This window comes from Panthera leo, chromosome A3, assembly GCF_018350215.1.
Source record: "Panthera leo isolate Ple1 chromosome A3, P.leo_Ple1_pat1.1, whole genome shotgun sequence".
Classification (NCBI taxonomy): Eukaryota; Metazoa; Chordata; class Mammalia; order Carnivora; family Felidae; genus Panthera; species Panthera leo.
In genome coordinates, this window is record NC_056681.1 from 46,074,311 (window position 1) to 46,096,028 (window position 21,718).

General features: G+C 38.9%; 1 protein-coding gene across 1 annotated transcript in view; it reads left to right on the forward strand.

Annotated features, from left to right (window-relative positions):
- The first annotated feature begins 4,743 nt into the window (after positions 1–4,743).
- XRN2 (5'-3' exoribonuclease 2) overlaps positions 4,744–21,718 on the forward strand; it is a 77,645-nt gene continuing 60,670 nt past the window's right edge. The window contains exons 1-4 of the mRNA XM_042931758.1: positions 4,744–4,931; positions 18,740–18,867; positions 18,950–19,061; positions 21,433–21,544. Coding sequence (XP_042787692.1) covers positions 4,857–4,931; positions 18,740–18,867; positions 18,950–19,061; positions 21,433–21,544 — 427 coding nt within the window. The 5' untranslated portion in view covers positions 4,744–4,856. The remainder of the gene's footprint in view (positions 4,932–18,739; positions 18,868–18,949; positions 19,062–21,432; positions 21,545–21,718) is intronic.

A 21,718-nucleotide genomic window follows, 5' to 3' on the forward strand; every position in this document is an offset into this window, starting at 1 on the left:
TGCCATTTCTCCTAACAAGAAAAATGAACAAGGGTGTACTGCTCAAAGTGTTTCCCACTGGGAAGATTTCCCTCCACCACTGTCCTTCAGGATGTCCCAGAAAGGGGCTATAGTATTGCAGTGGTGCCTGAATATTATGCAGAACCATTTGTAAACCAGGCTTGAGTTTTCTCTTCTTTTATATTAAACCAAGGCAGGTCCAGCATTTTTAACTTGCTCACAGTGTGCCATATTTTTGTCCATGTTTCAGCCAACCAAATTGTCAGACCCGTTTCTAAGCCCCAGAGCTACTTTCAATGCAGAATCCCTGCTCAGTGTGCCCACATCAATAAATTTGCCCTGACCCAACTTTAGGTTTCTTCTACCATTATTTCACACACTTTGTATCCATTCCCACACATACTCTCTGGATTTCTGTCTGTATAAATTAGAAAATCTAAGTAGTTCTTTTGGAATGTAGTGCACCTCATGGGTCACACTTTGCACCTCACTTTTAGTGGCCTGCTGGGACTTGTGTCTAATTACAGGTTGCTATAGATAGAATGAATGCTTGTGCATTCTAAAGAGAACCCTTGCCTCTTCTGTTATGCGACATTACACTGAGAAGAGGACTGTCAATAAGGAAGCAGGTCCTCACCAGACACTGAACCTGCTACCTCCTTGATCTTGGACTTCCCAGCCTCTAGAGCTGTAAGAAATACATGTCTAGTGTTTATAAACCACTCAGTGTATGGTATTTTGTTACAGTAGTCCAAAGAGACTAAGACATTGCCTAGAAGCAAAGAGGGGAGGTGGGAGTGGGTCCTGAGGAGAATCAGTATCATCTTTCAAGGCAACTGCCTTGAAAGAGGGGAGGCCATTATAGTTTCCCCAAGCAATGCAGAGTTAATCTCCACAGGTGGGAATAGAGAGGCTGCTTCTATGGGCAAAGACGAATCAGAATGAATGGTCATAGGCTCCCAACTCCATCAATTTTCTCACATGTCGGCATTCCAGTTTTCAGGACCTCATTCCTTTCCAGTCAGTGCCTTTATCTTAACAGTAGACACCTGGGAGGCTGGGAATGCCATCTGTGTTATAAGTCAGCTACTCCCATGATGAGGTTCGGAGTTTGGCTCTCAGCAATATCAGCTGTGCCATAGGTGATAAATGTCTCTTTCAGGGCAGACACTGTGAGGTCATTTATATGATGTTTGAGCTGGGAAATTGAATTCCTGATCTCATCTTTTTCTTCTTCTACTTTGCCCCATGATGCCAGGAGCAACCAGCCAATCTCATTACATATTTGTTGGTTGACAAAAATGTTTTGTTCTTCTTACAAGTTGATTAGGTTGATGAGGGTATCCAATGGTGATATTTTGCATCTCTCTATTGCCAGGTCACACCGTGGACTCTCAGTGCTCTCTTTACTAATGGAGACAGTCATTAGTGTGCTTAATTCTAATCAGATTGGACAGTCAATTCCAGAAGCCCCAAAACCAATTCAGAAAATTAATCTTGAAGATTCTAGTCCTCTAAAACCAGACTGGTACCAAAATCTATATTAGTCAAGGTTCTCCAGAAAAACAGAATGATTATTTATTTATTTATTTGATATATATTTAAGGAATTGGCTCATGCAGTTAGGGAGACTGTCAAGTCCAAATCTGCAGTATGAGCTGGATAACCCAGGAGAATGAATGGTGCAGTTCCAGTCCAAAGGCTGGCAGCATGGAGACCCAGCAAAGGGGAGGGTGCAGGTGAAGTCTGAAGGCAGTCTAGTGGAAACATCCCTCTTGCTCTAGGAAGCTGGTCTTTTTGCTCTATTCAGGCCTTCAGCTGACTGAGTGAGCCCTACTCACATTATGGAGGACAAGCTGCTTTACTCTACCAATTAAAATGTTAATTTCCTATGCAAACACCCTCACAAAAAAAAAAAAAAAAAAAAAAAAGCCTAGAATAAAATTTGACCAAGTATCTGGGCATTCTGTGGCCCAGTCAAACTGACACATAAAATTAACCATCACACTGGGGCGCCTGGGTGGCGCAGTCGGTTAAGCCTCCGACTTCAGCCAGGTCACGATCTCGCGGTCCGTGGGTTCGAGCCCCGCGTCGGGCTCTGGGCCGATGGCTCGGAGCCTGGAGCCTGTTTCCGATTCTGTGTCTCCCTCTCTCTCTGCCCCTCCCCCGTTCATGCTCTGTCTCTCTCTGTCCCAAAAATAAAATAAAAAATGTTGAAAAAAAAAAAAAAAAAAAAAAAAATTAACCATCACAACTATTATTTCAAACATATCACATTATTCAAAATGAATTTTATAAAGACAATGAGGGAAAGGAAGCACTTGGTAATCCAGAGAGCAATCACGGGCAACAGTTTCTCAAAGATTCTTTTTAAAAAAAATTTTTTTAATGTTTATTTATTTTTTAGAGAGGGAGAGAGAGAGAGAGACAGAGTTCAACTGGGGGAGGTGCAGAGAAAGAGGGAGACACAGAATCTGAAGCAGGATCCAGGCTCTGAACCAGCAGCACAGAGCCTGACGTGGGGCTCGCAACCGTGAACCACAAGATCATGACCTGAAGTGAGACACTTAACTACCTGACCCACCTAGGCGCCCCACAAAGACTCTTTTCTATAATTACAATGTTAATAGGGCTTTAAAATAAATTTATGAATGTTTAAAAATACTGGTTTCTATATATTTCATATTATCTTCATATTAATGTAATCCAGATGTCAGCTGGGGGCCTTTCTCTGCCCCCTTCAGGCTTAGGCAAAAAACCTAATGTTTCAAAACCTAATAGTTCCCAGCCTTTAGAAGTTTACAACCTGGTTAAATATTCCTTCTAATTTCCAATACTTATAAATTCTCCTCACCTCTTCTGCTTCTTGAAATCTGCTATGTTGCGTAGCTCTGTGGGTTTAGACAACAGTGACCCCAACATGAGACTCATCCTCTTTTTTGATTTCAAAACAAAACAAAACAAAACAAACAAAACAAAACAAAACAAAACAAAACTGACACCCATCCTGAGTTTAGTAGATTTTACTGGAAACACTAGGCTGAGAAAGGTATCTCACAACACAGCCTGTATCTTCCTGCCACTTTCAGGTTCCCTCTCTTCTCTACCTTTCACTCTCCCCTTTTCTGCCCAAAATTTCAATTTTTGTACCTAATTTACGCAAAGCAATTTTAGCACCCAGTGAATTAGTTGTGTACTCCTCAAATGTTGTTACTGGGTTGTTTGTACTATTTCCTTGGCAAGGGATAGGAATTTAGCCCAAACCAGCTTAGGGGAAAAGAATTTATTGGTTCATGGAATTAAAGGAGAGGTTTAGCAACCAAACTGCAGGAAGACGGATTTAGCTGTATTCAAAAGCCACCGGAAACAGGGACTTAAATCTGCTTCTTTGGTTGCAGACTGGCAATAAATCCCATTCTTATCTTTCAGCTTTCAACCATATGGGAGGGGTGCCTTACCTTCCTTATGGTTCGAAGTACAAAAATGCTCAGCAAGGACTCCCAATGGCCCAACTTGCCTAGCTGTCCATACCCCCATATGATGTGTGAGTTCTAAGAACATAGCACCTCCCAAGGAAACCAAATACTTGAGGAGGAGGAGCTATTTCCAGGAGACATAAGAGATTTCACCATAGACATTAATACTCTGGAATAGTTTCAGCTGTTCTTAAGTAAAACATGGGATAACAATTTCTCTAATTTCCACACCAACAGTTTAAACAAAGTGGCATCAGATCACAGAGGAGGATGGGGCAATGAATATTGCATGCCAGGTAGCAAGGAGAAATACTTTCAGTGGCCTCTTGAGGTGAGCCTTTAGGATTGAGTGTGATTTGTGGAGCCAAGAGGGGATTCCAGGGAGAGAGACTTCCAAGCTTGAGCAAATGGACATAAATACCTCCTCTTCCAGACCTCTCTTTTTATATGCTGGAAAAATGTATTTGAAGCCACCACAAAACAAAGGATAAAAGTATCCTATTAGAGCAAGGATAGAGGATTACATGATCTTTAGTTGGACTGAAACAAAAACTGTGTGAATAAACAGGTGACTAAATCCCCCTACAAATTGACTTTCTCATGTTACATAAAGATAATAGTACCTTAAGGCTCGAGTTACGATTAGATGAGATAATCCCTTAGCCAATGCTTTAACACAACGTAAACGCTCAAAAAAAAAACAAAAACAAAAAACAAACCCCACTAGATATCAGCAATTGCACTCATAAATGTACCTGGAAAGTTGAATTAAATGCTGAACTCCGGTTACATTCCATTTTTTTAAGTATTTAGAGTGAACTTATGCAAACCAGTCATCATGACGGCATAATATTAAAAAGTACTCCTTTTAATAGTCCAGGTATGTACAGTATCACAAAACCGAGAAAAACCAGGAAGCAGAAATAACGAGTGGGTTTACATGCTGTAGTTCTACTGTGACTTGAGATAGGTTTGAAAGAGGTGATCAAACCCGCAAAGAGCTCCCCTGGGATCTGCGGAGCGCCAGGACTCAGCTATCCCGGGAGCCCGGGAGCCGGGATAGCTCAGCGGGAGCCGCGGCGAAGTCACCGCCTGGGCCCCTCCCACGAGTCAGACGCGTCACAGCTCTGGGACTGGCCCCACCGACCGCAAGGGCTCTGAACCCGGCAGGGCCACCCCCTTCACCTTCCGGCCGGCGGCCGAACCCCGCCCCCAACAACAGGCCAGTTTACGCACCAAGCGGCGCAGCCGTGACGTCACTTCCTGTCGCCGGCGCGCACGTGGGAGGAAGTGCTAGTGCCCGCGGTTGCCGCTGCTGCTTGTGTCTCTGGTTACGTTCGTCCGCGGGTCGGGCGGCCGCCTCCGAGCTGGGCAGCTGCTATGGGAGTCCCGGCTTTCTTTCGCTGGCTCAGCCGCAAGTACCCGTCCATCATTGTCAACTGCGTGGAAGAAAAGGTGAGGAGGCTCCTGACGGCCACCCCGCTAAAGCCTGGCGCTCCGGCACGTCTAGGCCGCGGCCCTTGGCGCCCGCCGCCTGCCCCTGGGTCACGGTGCTCGGTCCCGCGCGGCTCTTTCAGCCCTGCGGACTGCGGTGGCCCGACACGCGGTTGGGCGCCGGCACCCAGAATCTGGACCCGGGCCAGCGGGAGGGGCGGGGCGAGGGCCGAGAGGGATACGAACTCGCCGGAGGGCTGTTACTCCCTCGCCCGCTTTCTCCCCCCGGACCGGAAGGCCCCGCCCATGGCTTTGTTTCCTCCGGCACCGCGCGTTGTCGTTTCTGGAGAGACTCAAAGTCTTTTAGGCCACTTCTGGCGAGTCCGTTGAGTTAGCTGGTTAGGGCTGCACGGATGCTGATCCCGGCCTTTAACAGCCTTGTAAAGTAATCCCCGGCGGCGGATTTTTGTTTACTGTTCGTGACAGAAAGGTTTTCTCCTAGTGTGAGAGGCTATTTGTTGCTGTTTAACCCTACGTCGAAAGCAGCACCTTAGAAACGTCTAGGACAAGATAGAAGTCTGATAAGTGCCCCCTTCTCTAGGCAGTATGCTTGTAAAAATTTTCGGAATTCCTGAGTGCACTCGAACAATACACTTTTTGTTGTTACTTTGTTAATATACATGTAGACTTGTGCTCATTCTTTAGTTTTGTGTTTACTGTTTCCGTGTTTCCAGTCCAAGTTTGGTTTTGTACTCTGAATTAGAATTTCTGGATTGGGAAGATTCAGGGACACATCATGCTTCTCACCCCTTCGTTTTTGAAGGAAGTACGCATCCGTCACTGTGAAAACATTTCTTTTGCTAAAGCTGTTGAGGTCTTGATTTTTGCTGATTTTCTATCCAAGGAGGAATCGAAAGCTTTGTTTTGATGATATTCCTTGTGTTTTTGTCAGAGAAACTGTTAACCCGAATGCTCATTTCCTTTGTTTTTAAAACTTTCATCAAGCTTTACTAACTTGGATCTTACTCCGTTTCTACTCTGCAGTGATAACCACTTTTAAGTGTTTTCGTTCTAAGTATCATGTTTATACCTGATTTATTTGTTTTGGATCTAGCTGTGGAATTCCAGCTGTGATAGATGAGGGTTTAGGCGCTCATGCAGCACCCCCCCCCCCCCCCCCCCTTCTAATATTAGTACGTCACCATGTTTCTTCTATGGGTAAACTTGATAGCTTTAATATGCCTTTTTTTTTTTTTATTGGCTCTCCTATATAAAGTATACCTTGAGTTTTCATCATCTAAGCTTAAGTATTAGCTTTTCTACCCCTGCTGCCCTTATTCTTTACCCCAAGCCTGTCAGCTACATTTTTCCCTTATTGGCATCCAAAATTAAATTGTCAGGGCATTGGCTATACTGGTTTGTTTTAAAAGCTGAAAAAATCAAAAAGTGTTGTCGATTATTGTCACGATGCTGATTTAGGTTATGTGCTACTTTTGTCTTAGTGTTGCTAAGTTGCTTCTCTCTTTTCCTGTTTATATGGTTCCTCATCCAAACTGCCGGTTGTCTCAGGTATTCTATCAAGGCCTCTTCTTGGAGACTGCTTTTTGAGGTCTTTTATTTCTGTGCTGTCACACCTGGTTATTTATTTAGGCTTGCTGGAAAACTGCTTCTTGAGGTTTTTAAAAATTCCTTTCTTCTGTTGGAGGTAGTTTTCTGGTCATCATCTTTGTTGGCTTAAATCCTTCCTTGGTTTTTATTTTTAGTTGAATTCTTAAGAAATGTTATGTGAGATGTGAGTTTTCTGAGTCCATTCTATCCTTGTACACATCATTAGCTAAGCATAGTTTGAGTTTGAAAATTTGTTTCCCTCAAAACTTTGAAAGCATTGTTCTTTTGACTTCTGTCATTCATTGTTGTTGATGAGAAATTCGATGTTAATGTGATTTACTTATTTAACCAATACTTATGTAGTGTTTTACATGTACTAAGTGCTGTTCAAGGCACTATACAGAGAAGTTTATTAAATCCTCATAATAACCATATGACTGCTACTGCTTATTATTATTACTTACTACCGGTGAGAAAACTGAAGCACAGAGCACTCAAGGTCACTTGGCTAATGGGTGTTTAAAGCCAGTGTCAACTGGGAAAGACCACGTTCTTTATTTCTATGTTCTGCTTTTATTCTTTTGTAGTTGATCTATTTTTCTTTCTGGATTTTTAAAAAATCTTTATCTTTGGTAGTGTAAACTTTCATGATTATGTACAGGTTTTTTTTTTTTTAAATTAAATTCATTTTGAGCAGTACTTGGTTGACTTTGAGTCTGGACACTTGTGTTCTTCAGTTCTAGAGAATGCTCTTTGATTTTTTTTTTTCTTGGCCTTTTCCTCGGCCCTCTGAATTCTGGATACTGGTCCTCCGATTGATTTTTCTTTTCTCTCTGTTCTCCACTTCCCCTCTCCCTTTTGCAGCTTTATTGAGGTGTAATTGACCTACGGCAAACTGTGCATATTTAAAGTATACAGTTTAATAGATTGACAAATGTGTACGTCTATGAAACCATCACCACAAGTAAACATAACTTTAAGACATTCCATCTGCCCCTTTGTTTTTTCTCCTTAAAACCCCTCCCTGTTGCCAATCTTTTTTTTTAATTTTTTTTAAAACATTCATTTTTGAGAGTGAGAGAGACAGCACGAGTGGGGAAGAGGCCAAGAGAGAGGGAGGCACAGAATCTGAAGCAGGCCCCAGGCTCTGAACTGTCAGCACAGAGCTCAACGCAGGGCTCAAACTCACGGACCTGGAGATCATGACCTGAGCTACAGTAAGATGCTTAACAGCCTGAGCCACCCAGGCGCCCCTGCCTTGTGAATCTTTAATCAACCCTGGTGTCTCTAAGTTTTCCTTTTCTACAATTGTATATCATTGCTTTGATACATTGTTTCTTCTCATGCAGGTATGGAGTGCCTGCTACCTTACATACCACAAATATTGAGATACTGTTTTTCATTTTCATTCAGTAACATTCTAATAGACTCTTTGGCTTCTTTGGCCCATTAGTTATTTATAACAGTGTTACTTAGTTTTCAAATATTGGGGATTTCCAGACATTTTTTTCTGTTCTTGATTTCTAATTTAGTTCGCTGTCAGAGAACATACTTCGCATAATTTTAGTCCTTTTAAAGTTTATTTGCTTTGTTTTATGGCCCAGAGTCTGGTCTTGGTAAATGTCATTTTGCCTTAAAAGAGATACAGGTTCTGCTGTTGTTGAATGGAGTGTTCTATAAATGTTATCATGCTGGTTGATGGGACATGGAAGACTTGAATAACATTTACTGATTTTGTCCTTTCAGTTACTTGATAGGAGCATGGAAATCTCCTGGTATATATAATTATTTGGATTTGTCTGTTCTTGTTTCAGTTCTGTTGGTTTTTGCTCCTTGCATTTTGTAGCTTTTTTATAAGGTGCATAAATGCTTAACATTGTTATGTATTCAATGAATATGCTCTTTTATCATCATAAAATTATCTTTTTTATCCCTGGTAATATTCTTTGCTCTGAAATCTTTGTTCAATATTAAGATAGCCAGATCTTCAGACTAGGGTAGCATGGTCTATTTCCACTCTTTTTTAGTCTCTTTGTGTCTTTATATTTAAAGTGTTTGTGTTTATAGGCAACATACAGTTGGGTCGTGTTTTTTAATGCTATTTGATGATATCTGCCCCTTTTTTATTGTGGCAAAATACACGTAACATAAAACTTGCCATTTTAACCATTTTTAAGTGTAGAATTCAGTAGCATTAAGTATATTCACAATATTATGAAAGTATTGTCATTATTAATTTCTATAACTTTTGCATCATCCCAAACAGAAACTCTGTACCCATTAAACAATAATTCTCTGTACTTCCTCCTCCCCTACTTCCTGTCTTAAGAATTTGCCTACTTTACGTACCTAATGTAAGTGGAGTCATACACTTTTCATTTTGTGTCTGGTTATCACTTAGCATAGTGTTTTCAAGATTTACACATGTTTGCATGTATCAGAATTTTGTTCCTTTTTCAGGCTAATACCCATTGTATGTATATATCACATTTTGTTTGGACGCTTGGGTTATTTTTACCTTTTAACTACTGTGAATAATGCTGCTGTGAACATTGGTGTACAATGATCTGTATACATATCAGAGCTTAGGGTAGATGTCCATAAGTGGTCCCTACTGTCAGTTCTTTGGGGTGTATACTTATGAGTGGAATTGCTGGATCTTTTGGTAATTCCTTTTACCTTTTGAGGAACTGCTTTTTCTAGTCTCTACCTTGTAAGCGAGGCACTTAGGATATTTACGTGTATGGTTAGATTTAAATTTGTCATGTTTTCTGACTCATCTGGTCCTTGTTTCCATCTTCCAATTCCTCTGCTTCTTTTGGATTGAGTATTTTTTATGATTTCATTTTTTCTCTTCTTTTGACTTTTTAACTACTCTTTATTCATTCAGCCATCAGTTTCTTCACTTTGCATCCTTGGCTTATACAGTCCTCTGTTCATTAGATTTCTCATCTTGAAAAAGTGCCTTAAACTCTCCTAAAGTCTAAAGAATTAGTGCTTCTTGCATTCCACTGCACTGCTCCCTACAGTCTGGTCATTTCTGTGTGAGAGCTGAAACCAGGCAGAGTGTTGCCTTGTTTGACCTCAGTTGGGAATGTGCATGTTGGTGGACTCAGATTTTTTACCGCTCTGCTAATGTTTGTGAATGAATGTGGGAGTGCTGCAAATACTGATTTGGGGGTTACCAAAAAATGTTTAGTAAGGAGGTGAATTTGCAAATACGAAATTCATGAATAATGAAGATCAGTGGTATGTATATCACACAGGGTGGTTGTGTGAATTAAATCACTTTAATATAAGTGCTTCAAACATTGCTTTGTACAGAAACACTTGATATTTCAAAATTTTATTGCTAAATTAAGTTTCAGGAGTTTGTATGCCCAGGTAAAAGTGGGGATATTTTTGTGTCTAACTCTTGTGTAGTGTAAAATTGTGCTCTGTTTTCACATAGTGAAATCCAGGTTTCCTACCCTGCTTTTTTTCTCTTCTGTATGATTGAGTGAATACTTTTTTTTATGACAGGCACTACTTGAAGGGCAGGAAGGACAATAATTAAGGAGGCTATTGGTCCCTGACTCTGCATTCACTTTTCATCAGTGTAATATTTTGGGGGGAGATGACTACGTTTTTAGGCAGCTTTATTTAGATATGATTCACATACCATACAATTCACCCATTTAAAATTTAGAATTCGGTGCGTTTTCTGTATATATTCACGGATGTGGGCAACCGTCGCCACAGTGTTAGAACATTTTCATCACTTCAGAAAGAAACCTGTACCCTATAGCTACCAACCCACTATTCCCTGCCCCTACTACTCCTATCCCTAAGCAACCACTAAGCTATTTTCTGTCTCTAGATTTCTCTACTGTGCCTTTCATGTGAATGGAATCATACAGTATGTGTTTTTTCTGGCTGACTTCTTTCATTTACTAGGTTTTCAAGGTACATCCATGTTGTATCATGTATCAGTACTTCATTCTTTTTTATGAGTAAATAATGCTTCATTGTGTGGATATATACATATACCACATTTTATTTATCCATTTGTGTGTTGATGGACATTTGGTTTGTTTCCACCTTTTGACTTTTGTGACTAATGTGCTACGTTTGTGTACAGGTTTCTGTGTGGACATGTTTTCACAGGTATATACTTAGAATTCCTGGGCTACATGGTAACTCTGTGTTTGGTTATTTGAGGAACTGCCAGACTATTTTCCAAAGTGGCTGCAACATTTTAATTACCACCAGCAGTGTTTCAGGGTTCTAGTTTCTCCACATTGTGGCTAACATTTCTTATCTGACTTTTTTATTTTGGCCATTCTAGTGGGTATGAAGTGGTATTTCACTGTAGTTTTGATTTGTGTTTCCATTAGGACTGAATGATACTGAGCATCTTTTCATGTGCATGTTGGCCATTTGTATATCTTCTTTGGAGAAAAGTCTATTCCTGTTCTTTGCCTGTTTTTAAATTGGGTTGTCTTTTGACTGAATTATAAGAGTTTTTAGAATACATGTTCTGAACACAAGCCCCTTAATAGATATATGACTTGCAAATCTTTTTCCCCATTTTGGATTGTCTTTCCACTCTCATGACAGTACACTTTGAAGCATGAAGTTGTTAATTTTGATGAAGTCTAGTTGCTTGCACTTTTGGTGTCATATCAAAGAATCCATTGCCAAATCCAAGGTCATGAAGATTTATGTCTGTGTTTTCTCCTGAGAGTTTTATAGTTTTAAGTTTTAGCTCTTAAATTTAGGTGTATCATCCATTTTGAGTAAACTTTTGCATGGGTCTAACTTCATTCTTTTGCATGAATAAACTATCCAATAGTTACAGCACCATTTGTTGAGAACTATTCTTTCCTAATTGAATGGTCTTGACACCCTTTTTAAAAATCAGTTGACCATAAGTGTATGGGTTTATTTCTGGTCTTTCATTTCTATTCTGTTGATCTCTATGTTTATCCTTGTACCAGTACCATGCTGTCTTTGTTACCGTTGCTTTGTAGTAAATTTTAAAATCAGGAAGTATAAGTCCTCCAATGTATTCTTTTTGAGGATTATTTTGTATATTCTGGCTTCCTTGTAATTCCATATGAATTTTAGAATCCACATCAGAGTACAGACTTTATATTTCTTTGGTTAATTTTAGTTCTAGCTTTTGGATACTGTTATGAATAGAATTGTGTTCTTATTTCTGAGTTCATTACAAGTGTGCAGAAAGTATTTTTTTTAATATCATATCCTGTAACCTTGCTGAACTCATATATTCTAATAGTTTTTTAGCAAAGTCCTTAGGATTTCCTATATACAAGGTCACATCATGCAAACAGTTTTATTTCCTCCTTTCCAATATAGGTGCTCTTTTTATTTTTCTTGCTTAATTGCCCTGAGTGAAACCTCCATGACAATTTAGAATACAAATGACAAAGGACATCCTTGCCTTGTTCTTGACCTTAAAGGGAAACCAACTACTTCACCACCATTTAATATGTTAACAGCTTTTTTATAGATGCCCTTTATAGAAGGAACTTACTTTCTATTACTTTCTACTTACTTTCTAGTTTGTTGAGTGGTCATTTGGTTTTTGTTTTTATCACGAAAGGGTATTGGATTTTCTCAAATGCTTATTCTGTATGTAATGAGATGGTCATGTTATTTTTGTCTTTCATTCCACTCTTGTGACGTATTGCTTTAATTGATTTTTTTATGTTAAACCAACTTTGCATTGCTAGGATAAATCCCATTTGGTAATGGTGTGTAATTATTTTTATGTATTGCTAGATTCAGTTTGCTGATATTTTGTTGACTTTTACATCGTAAGAGATACTAGTCTCTTACAAAACCAGTAGTTTTGTTTTCTTGTGGTGTCTTTGTCTAGTTTTGGTATCAGGATAACATTGGCCTCATAAAATGTGTTGGAAAGTGATTCTTCCTTTTTTGTTTTTTGGAAGAATTCGTGAAGAATTAGGGTTAATTCTTTGAATGTTTGGTAGGATTCGGTGAAGAAACCATCCAGACTTGGACTTTTCTTTGTGGGTATATTTTTATTACTGGTTTTACCTCATATTGTAGGTTTATTGAGATTATTTCTTGTGTCATTTTTGTAGTTTTTCTGTTAACTTGTGCATCTCATCTAAGTTATTTAATTTGTTGGTGTACCATTTATGATAGTTTTTGTTTCTGTAAAGTTGTCAGTAATGTCCTCTTTTGTTTCTGATTCTAGTAATTTGTATCTCTTTTTCTAGGTCAAACTGGTTAAACATTTGTCAATTTTGTTGATCTTTTGAAAAAAACAACTTTGGTCTCATAGATTTTTTTTTTCTCTTTATTTTGTGTTTTATTAATGTCTGCTATAATGTAATTTTTTCTGGCTGTCTTTGGGTTTAATTTGCAATTGTTTTTCTAGTCTCTTATGGTGGAAGTTTAGGTTATGGATTTGAGGTCTGTCTTAATATAGACATTTACGGCTATAAATTTTCCTCTGAACACTGCTTTGGCTCTATAGCATAAGTTTTGGTATGTTGTATCTTCATTTTCATTCATCTCAAATTATCTTCTGATTTCTCTTTTAATTTCTTCAACCCATTGGTTGTTCACGAGTGTGTTGTGTAATTTCCACGTTTATGAATTTGCCAAGTTTCCCTCTGTTATTTTCATTTCATTGTGGTTGGAGAACATATTTTGAATTATCTCTCAAAAAAAATTTTTTAAAAAGCTTCATGTATTTAAAAAGTATTTTTTACAATAGCTTTTTATTTTGTTTTATTTTATTCTATTCTATTTATTTTTTAAGTAGGCTTTACGCTTAATGTGGAACCCAACGTGGGGCTTGAACTCAGGATCCTGATATCAGGGCCTGACTTGAGATCAGTAGTCAGATGCTTAACTGACTGAGCCATCCAGGCGCCCCTCTTTTATTTTTTAATGGAAGTATAGGTAACATACAGTGTTGTATTAGTTTCGTGTGTACAGTGTGATTCAACAATTGTATACATTACTCAGTGCTCATTAGGATAAGAGCATTCTTAACCCCCTTTATATGTTTTACTCATCCCCTCATCCACCTCTCTCTGGCAACCACCAGTTTGTTCCTGTATTTGAGTGGGGTTTTTTTTTGTCTTTTTGTCTTTGTTCATTTGTTTCTTAAATTCCACAAATGAGTGAAATCCCGTGGTATTTGTCTTGCACTGTCTGACTCATTTCACTTGGCATTTTACCCTCTAGGTCCATCATGTTGTTACAAATGGCAAGATCTCGTTTTTTTTAATGGCCAGGTAATATCTCATTGTGTATGTATACCACAACTTCTTTATCCATTCATCTATGGATGGACAGTCAGTTCACTTCCATACTTGGCTGTTGTAAATAATGCTGCAGTAAATGTAGGGGTACATATATCTTTTTGAATTAGTGTTTCTGTTTTCTTTGGTAAATACCCACTAGTGGAATTAATTGGATCATATGGTAATTCTGTTTTTAATTTTTTGAGGCACCTCCATACTGTTTTCCACAGTGGCTATACCAATTTGCATTCTCACTAAGAGTACACAAGGTTCCTTTTTCTCCACATCCTCGCCAGCACTTGTTTATCTCTTGTGTTGTTGGTTTTAGTCATTCTGACTGGTATGAAATGATATCTCATTGTGATTTTGATTTGCATTTCTCTGATAATTAGTGGTGTCGAGCATCTTTTCACGTGTCTGTTGGCCATTTGTATTCTTTCTTTGGAAAATGTCTATTCAGGTCTTCTGCCTATTTTTAAATTGGACTATTTGGGTTTTTTTGGTGCTGAGTTGCATAAGTTCTTCATATATTTTGGATATTAATCCCTTATAGGATGTATCACTTGTAAATGTCTTCTATAAAGTAGGTTGCCTTTTTGTTTTGTTGATGGTTTGCTTCACTGTGCAGACACTTCGGTATAGTCCCAGTAGTTTTTCGTTTTTAAATGTTTATTATTTATTTATTTTGAGAAAGAGATAGTGAGCAGGGGAGGTGCAGAGGAGAGGGATTCATTCATTGGTCTGTTCTATTGATTTTTTAGTCTTTATTTCACTTATTCCAGCTGTAATCTTTATTCCTTTCTTGCATTGGGTTTGGAAAGCTTCATGTATTTTGATGCTCTGTTATTAGTTGCACACTTTTTTTTTTTTTTAATTTTTATTAGTTTGAAAGAGAGCATGTGCAGAGTGTGTGTAAGTGGGGGAGAGGCAAAGAGAGAAGGAGAGAGAATCCCAAGCAGGTCCATGCTGTCATTGCTCCACGAGAGACTTGATCTCACAAACCAGGAGATCATGATCTGAGCCAAAATCTAGAGTTGGGCACATAACCCACTGACCCACTCAGGCACCCCTATGCATGTATGTTTTTAATTATTACATTTTCTTGATGGATTGACCATCTTACCACCATAAAATATCACTATTTCTGGTAACTTCTTTTGTTTTAAAGTTTGTCTGATAACTAGTATAACAACCATTCTAGTTTTCTTGTGGTTGCTGTTGCATGGTATCTTTCCCCATCCATTGACTTTCACTTTTTCACAAACTGAGATCATGAACTGAGATGAAACCAAGAGTCAGATGCTTAACCATCTGAGCCATCCAGGCAATGCCCAGCCACCCCCAACCCCTGCCCAGTAGTTTAATTTTGCTTTTGTTGCCCTTTTACTGAGGAGACATATCTAAAAAACTGTTTTTTGCAACCAATGTCAAAGAATTACTGCCAGTGTTTTCTTCCAGGAGTTTTATGGTTTCAGATCTCACATTTAGGTCCTTAATCGATTTTGAGTTTATTTTAGTGTGAGGTGTAAGAAAGTGGTCCAATTTCATTTTTTGCATGTAGCTGCCAGTTTTCCTAACACCATTTGTTGAAGAGACTGTCTTTTCTCAATTGTATATTCTTGCCTTCTTTGTCATATATTAATTGACTGTATATGCATAGGTTTATTTCTGGACTCTCTTCTGTTCCACTGATTTATATGTCTTTTTGTGACAGTACCATATTGTTTTGATTACTATCACTTTGTAAGTATATCTTGAAATCTGGGATTGTGATACCTGAAGCTTTCTTAGTCTATCTTAAAATTGCTTTGGCTATTTGGGATCTTCTGTGATTCCTATCTAGCTCTGTAAAAAATGTTGGCATTTTGACAGGGATTGCATTAAATCTGTAGATTGCTTTGGATGGTGTGGACATTTTAACATTATTGGCATACTCCTCTCAAGTTCTACAAACATATTTATGATAGCTATTTTAAAATCTTTTCTGTTAAATGTGACATGTGGACACTTTCACAGGCAGTTTTTGCTGCCTGCCTTTTTCCTGGCGTATGGCTCATACTTGGTCTATTTTTCTACATGCCTAGTAATTTTTTGCTGCAAACAGGATATTTTAGATAATATAGCACTTTCTAGGTACTGGTGCCTCCTCCCTTCCCCATTCCAGGGCTTGTGTGTTCCTTGTGTATTTACTAGCTAGCTTATTGTAGTGAGATATGTTTCTTTCTCATGGCATTATGCATCTAATATTGCTCCTTGGGGAGGTGCAGTTTGGGGCACGCCCATAACCACCCTGAGCTGACCGTGGTACAGGTAGGGCTCTCTCCCATCTATCTGATCACACCCAACAGTTAAACTTTACTAATTATGGCCTATTACTCTGTCAGTTTCAGCAGTGCCCTGGGTCATAAATTTCTCTACAAACTAATGCAGTCACACTGGATCCTTCCAGGGATTAGTTTTTGAGATTAAATTGGGTATTTGTCTCAGCCATCTTATTCCCTGGTTCTCTCCTGCAAACTAGCTGGTTTAGGAAATCTAACTAGTGGAGTCTAAAACTCAGTTCTGTAGTGTGGTATTTGACTTCAATAGTGGGAACTTCCAATACAGGGGAATCTAAGGCGTAATTCACGATTTTTCTGATGTTGCTGTTAAATGCTATGCAGGCTTAAACAAAAATACATCTACTTAACTATGACTAACAGTAGTGGTTTCTGCCTCACATTTGAGGAGCCAGAAAGCCTTGTAAGGTTGGTATGAAATTTTTTTTGACGGGTTTACGTTAAAGCTTATGGAATGTATTTTTATACGGACTCACTATTTGTGTATTTGTATCATCTTTACTTTTTAAAGTATATTTATCTTGATTCCTTGACATTTTTATCAAATATAGGATAATTTATCAACTGCCTGTTTAGAATGTATATACTCCTTTCTCCATGAAGTGGAGGAGGAGTGGGCATCCTGCTAGGCACAACTGCCTAGACTGCCAGCCCTCTGGGTGGGTGTGCCCCTTGTTCCTCCAGGGACCCACTGATCAGCCAGGGTACTGCATTGCCCTTCCTCTCAAGCACCCATCTTGCCTGGTCCTTGTGGAGCCTGAGTGTAAGCGAGGGGGTAGTGAAGGGTCTGAGTGAGCCTCCCAGCTGTTACTGCTGCTGGTGCTGATGGATCATCTAGAGGCTGTCCCTTGAGCTCCCCTCTGGGCTTGGAGCCCCTTGTGTTCTCCCACTTCTTGGCAAGAGCTCCTCCCTGCATTTTTCAGACTGTCAACCCTGAACAATACCAATAATTAGTCTGTTTTATACCTTTCTATAAATGGTACTATATATATATTCTTCTGCAGCTTGGTGTTTTTGGTTTTGTTTTTTGTTTGTTTTTGGCCCAGCAATATACTTGTGACCATCCTGCCCTATTTTTTGAATCTCACTTGTGTCTGGCATTTAGTATATGGACATCCACATAATCCATTCTGTGGGCTCTTTTTTCCCCCTAATTAAGTTGACCTTTCATTTTTATTTCTTTTTTTTTAAATAGTTTCAAGATGTAATTTATATACCATAAAGTTTACCTATTTAAAGTGTACAGTTCAGTGGTTTGGTTTATATACAGAATTGTGTAACAGTCAACATTATCTATTTTAGAACATTTGTATCACTCTCCAAAGAAATGCTGTCCCCATTTGCATTCATTTCCTATCTCCCTCAACCTTGCCCCACCCTCAGATTGAAACTCCTCTATTTCTGTCTCTATAGATTTATCTATTCTGGATTTTTCATATAAATGGAATCTTCTGTGGTCTTTTGTGACTGACTGACTTCCACTTAGCAGAATGTTTTTGAGGTTCATCCATGATGTAGCATGTACATGATGGGCTTTTAAGTTCACGGTTTTTTGCTATTACAAATGATGTTTTATGTGTGTTACGGAACTTTTTAAAAAATGATTTTATTAACAGTGATTTCATATGATCTCATTTTTATCATTTGCTGAAACTGTTAGAAAAAAAACAAAGGTAGTATTAATTACAAAGATACAATTGAGTGCCTCCAGGAGTGAGTAAGATGTAGTGCTTATCTTTTTAAGAACTCACAGTGTAGTTGAGTTAGAATGACTAATTGTAAAACCATGGAAGTGCTACAAGTGAATAAGCAAAATTCTGAGGAAATACAGAAGGAGGAGCAGTTTTCTGAGAGATCTGTCCAAAGAGTTATAAAGTAAGTGACATTCGATCGCAGTCTAGACCGTGGAAAATTAATAAGGTTTCAGGAAGTGGGTGTTGGTATGGAGGCAGAAGGAGAAGCAGTGTGCAGAGGCACTGAGGGATGCATGAGGGTTTTCCAGGAACTTAGAAGAGATAGGGTTGGTCTGAATGGTACTTTGGTAGGACAGAAAGCTAATAAGAGTCCAGGCTTATTGGTCTGTACTTGGGAATCATTGAAAACCTCAGGCAAGATGAAGATGCAGCCACATTCGTACTTTAGAATGAAAACTCTGACCGCTTGTGGGGTTGCCTGGAGACAGGAGAGTCTAAGGGTGAAGCAGTCCATATGAAGGCCATTCAGATCTTTGAGGTGAGTGATGCAGTGACAGCCATGGCAGTGGGGCTGAGAGGAAATGAAGTGGAGAGGCATCTTTTGGGTTAAATTGACAGGACTTTCTGATAATGGGTGGGAAGGGAAAAGAATTCTAAGATGACTCCCAGGGTTTCTCACTTGGACACTTGAATGATTTGAGAGTTTGATAGCTGCCCACTTTCCACAGACAAAATATCTGCTTCAATTTGCTTTAAGGAGTAAAATAACATCTTACAATGTAAAGATGACTTAAAGTGTTTTGTTTCCAATTCAGAGGTGAAACATGGGTTCATACTGACCCTAGGATGTGTTAATTTTAGACTTGAACAATCAAACTACTCTTATCACTTCCTCATAGCCAAAAGAATGCAATGGTGTCAAGATTCCTGTTGATGCCAGTAAACCAAATCCAAATGATGTGGAGTTTGATAATCTCTATTTGGATATGAATGGAATCATCCATCCCTGTACTCATCCTGAAGACAAGTACGTAACCCATTTTTGTCACTGGTACTAAAAGTTACAGAGGAGTACTGTATTAAATGACACCGTCTGCTTGTCCTTCTAGGCCAGCCCCGAAAAATGAGGATGAAATGATGGTTGCGATTTTTGAGTACATTGACAGGCTTTTCAATATTGTGAGACCAAGACGACTTCTTTATATGGCAATAGATGGAGTGGTAAGTTCACCTAGAATCCTGTTTTTGTTTTTGCTGGGTTTTGAGTGTGTAGAATGAAAGTCAGCTAAATAACAGTAAAGGTTGACTGTGGTGAATTTGAGACAGCCTGATCGTTCTGTCAGTGTTTTGTGCCAGATTGTGAGATGCTGGGGATTAGTGGTGACTGCTCTTGCTTTTGAAGGACTTAACACTAACAGGACAGAGATAAGCAAGGTTACTTACTTGTGGGCTTTAGGTACTAGATAACACCTGCAGGGTGCTGAGGGAAGAGGAAATCAGTGCTACTAAGGGAATTAGGAAAGAGGAGTAATTTTTGTCTCCTCCCCTTCCTTTCTGCCTGCCTTCCTTCCTTCCTTCCTTCCTTCCTTTTCCTTTTTAAATTTATTTTGAGGGAGAGGGAGAGGGAGAGAAAGAGAGAATCCTAAGCAGGTTCCACACTTGGTGCAGAGCCCAAATCTCACAGCCATGAGATCATGACCTGAGCTGAAATCAAGTGTCTGATGCTTAACCGACTGAGCCACCCAGGTGCTCCACTTTTGTCCCATTTCTTGAAGCATAAAGAATAACAGGTGGGGAGGGGAGTGGAATTGCTGGAATAGATGGGAAGAAAGAAGACCTTCCAGATTTCTCAAAGCCATGCCTTTAATCACACTGACAAATTTGGGAAATCATAGGTGTTTTAGATCAGAAAGGGAAATAGAGCAATGACTTGAGAAGGCCTTACTTCAGGAATTTGGGTTTTATCTTATAGGCAGTGAGCAGTCATCAGAATGCTTTAAGAGGGCAGTAACTTACTTACTGACCTAGGATGATAAACCAGCTAGCTTAGCTTCTAAATGACCACATTATATATCAGAGTTCAAGGAAAATTAAAGTAGATTATAACCCTAAAATTTATTTAGCTGTATACAAATAGACTCTCTTTCTTTTAGATTTAGTAATCCTAATAGATAATAGAATGATTTTGAAAATCTAGAAAACTTGGGGTACGAGAAGATGAACTTTTCTGTAAGGTTCTCTTTATTCAATGAAAATCTTAGCTACTTGATAACTTATTAAGTTTCTGTTAAAGTGCAATAAAGAATAGAGGAGATAAGAATATCTTATTTGGAGCATATTCTAATTCATATTAGTGAAAATTCTTGAAGAAAATCTGTCAGTTTACATCCAGTGTATCCTTAACTGCTAGGTCAAGTATAAACTATGTGCATATCTGTATGAGTGTCTGTATGTCTGTCTGCATGTTTGTTCACTCGTGTCTATAACATGGTTTTGTTTAAATATAAATGTAGATCAAAGAACTTGGTACTTAGATTAGGTGTAGGAAAGGGAACTATTTAAAGAGAATTTAATAGTTTTAATACAAAATAGAACTATTTTGTAGGAAAGGGAACTATTTAAAGAGAATTTAAAATAATTTATTTTATGTAGACAGGGTACTCAAGAGTTCCTTCCAACCCCAAAACGAAGTTCAGGAACTTAAAAACTTTAGAGTCCAGTTCACTTCATTCAAACTTATACAGTGATTTTAAATTACATTTGGTAAGAGTGATTTAAAAGTATTGCCTGTTAAAACCTTGTTCCCTCTCTACCTGCTTTGTAGAGATGGAGTGGTAATCATTCCTACCTTATTGTGGGAAATACAAAATAGAAGTGCCTTGGGGCGCCTGGGTGGCTCAGTTGGTTACATGTCCGACTTCAGCTCAGGTCATGATCTCGCGGTCTGTGAGTTCGAACCTTGCGTCGGGCTCTGTGCTGACAGCTCAGATCCTGGAGCCTGTTTCAGATTCTGTGTCTCCCTCTCTCTCTGACCTTCCCCTGTTCGTGCTGTGTCTCTCTCTGTCTCAAAAATAAATAAACGTTAAAAAAAAATAAAAAAAAAAATAGAAGTGCCTTGAGGTCCTACAGATTAAGAAGTAGTTTTCTGTTGCTTTCATGGGGCATGGTGAATCCCATGTGGAGACCATCCTTCCTTTTAGGCATGGATGTAAGGTCTTCCCAGTCTTTATGTACTAGTAACTACTCATCACATGCTGGCTGGGTCTTTGAATAAAGTGAGCTGCTGTTCTTGGGTGCCTTGAAGGACTATAACCCAGTGGAAGTGGCATTGGGTTGTGGGCTCTGCAGTATTAAGTGGCTTCTTAGGATGTTTGTCTGTTTGACATGTCACTCACCTGACTGAGGTCAGCTTTTAGGCTCTTGGTCCAAAATTTAAGTTCTCAGGAGTTATTATCTGTTATGAAAGGATAATGTATATTATTTTTCCACTTTAGTATACTATTTTTATAAGGACAACTGATTGAAAATAATGTACAGATTTAGTTGGACATATTTCCAATAGCATCACATGACTATGAAATAATGTTTTCAGGCACCGCGTGCTAAAATGAACCAGCAGCGTTCCAGGAGGTTCAGAGCATCAAAAGAAGGAATGGAAGCAGCAGTGGAGAAGCAGCGAGTCAGGGAAGAAATACTGTCAAAAGGTAAAGAATATGCATCTCGAAGTTGGATTTCTTACGAAATATATATAGAATGGGGAGGGTGTGTGAACTTTCCCTCGGAACAGGAATGATTTTAATTTAATTAGGATCCAGAATATCCACGGAAGATTTATGTTCACTGTCAAAAATAGTTAATGGACTCCGTCACTCCCACTA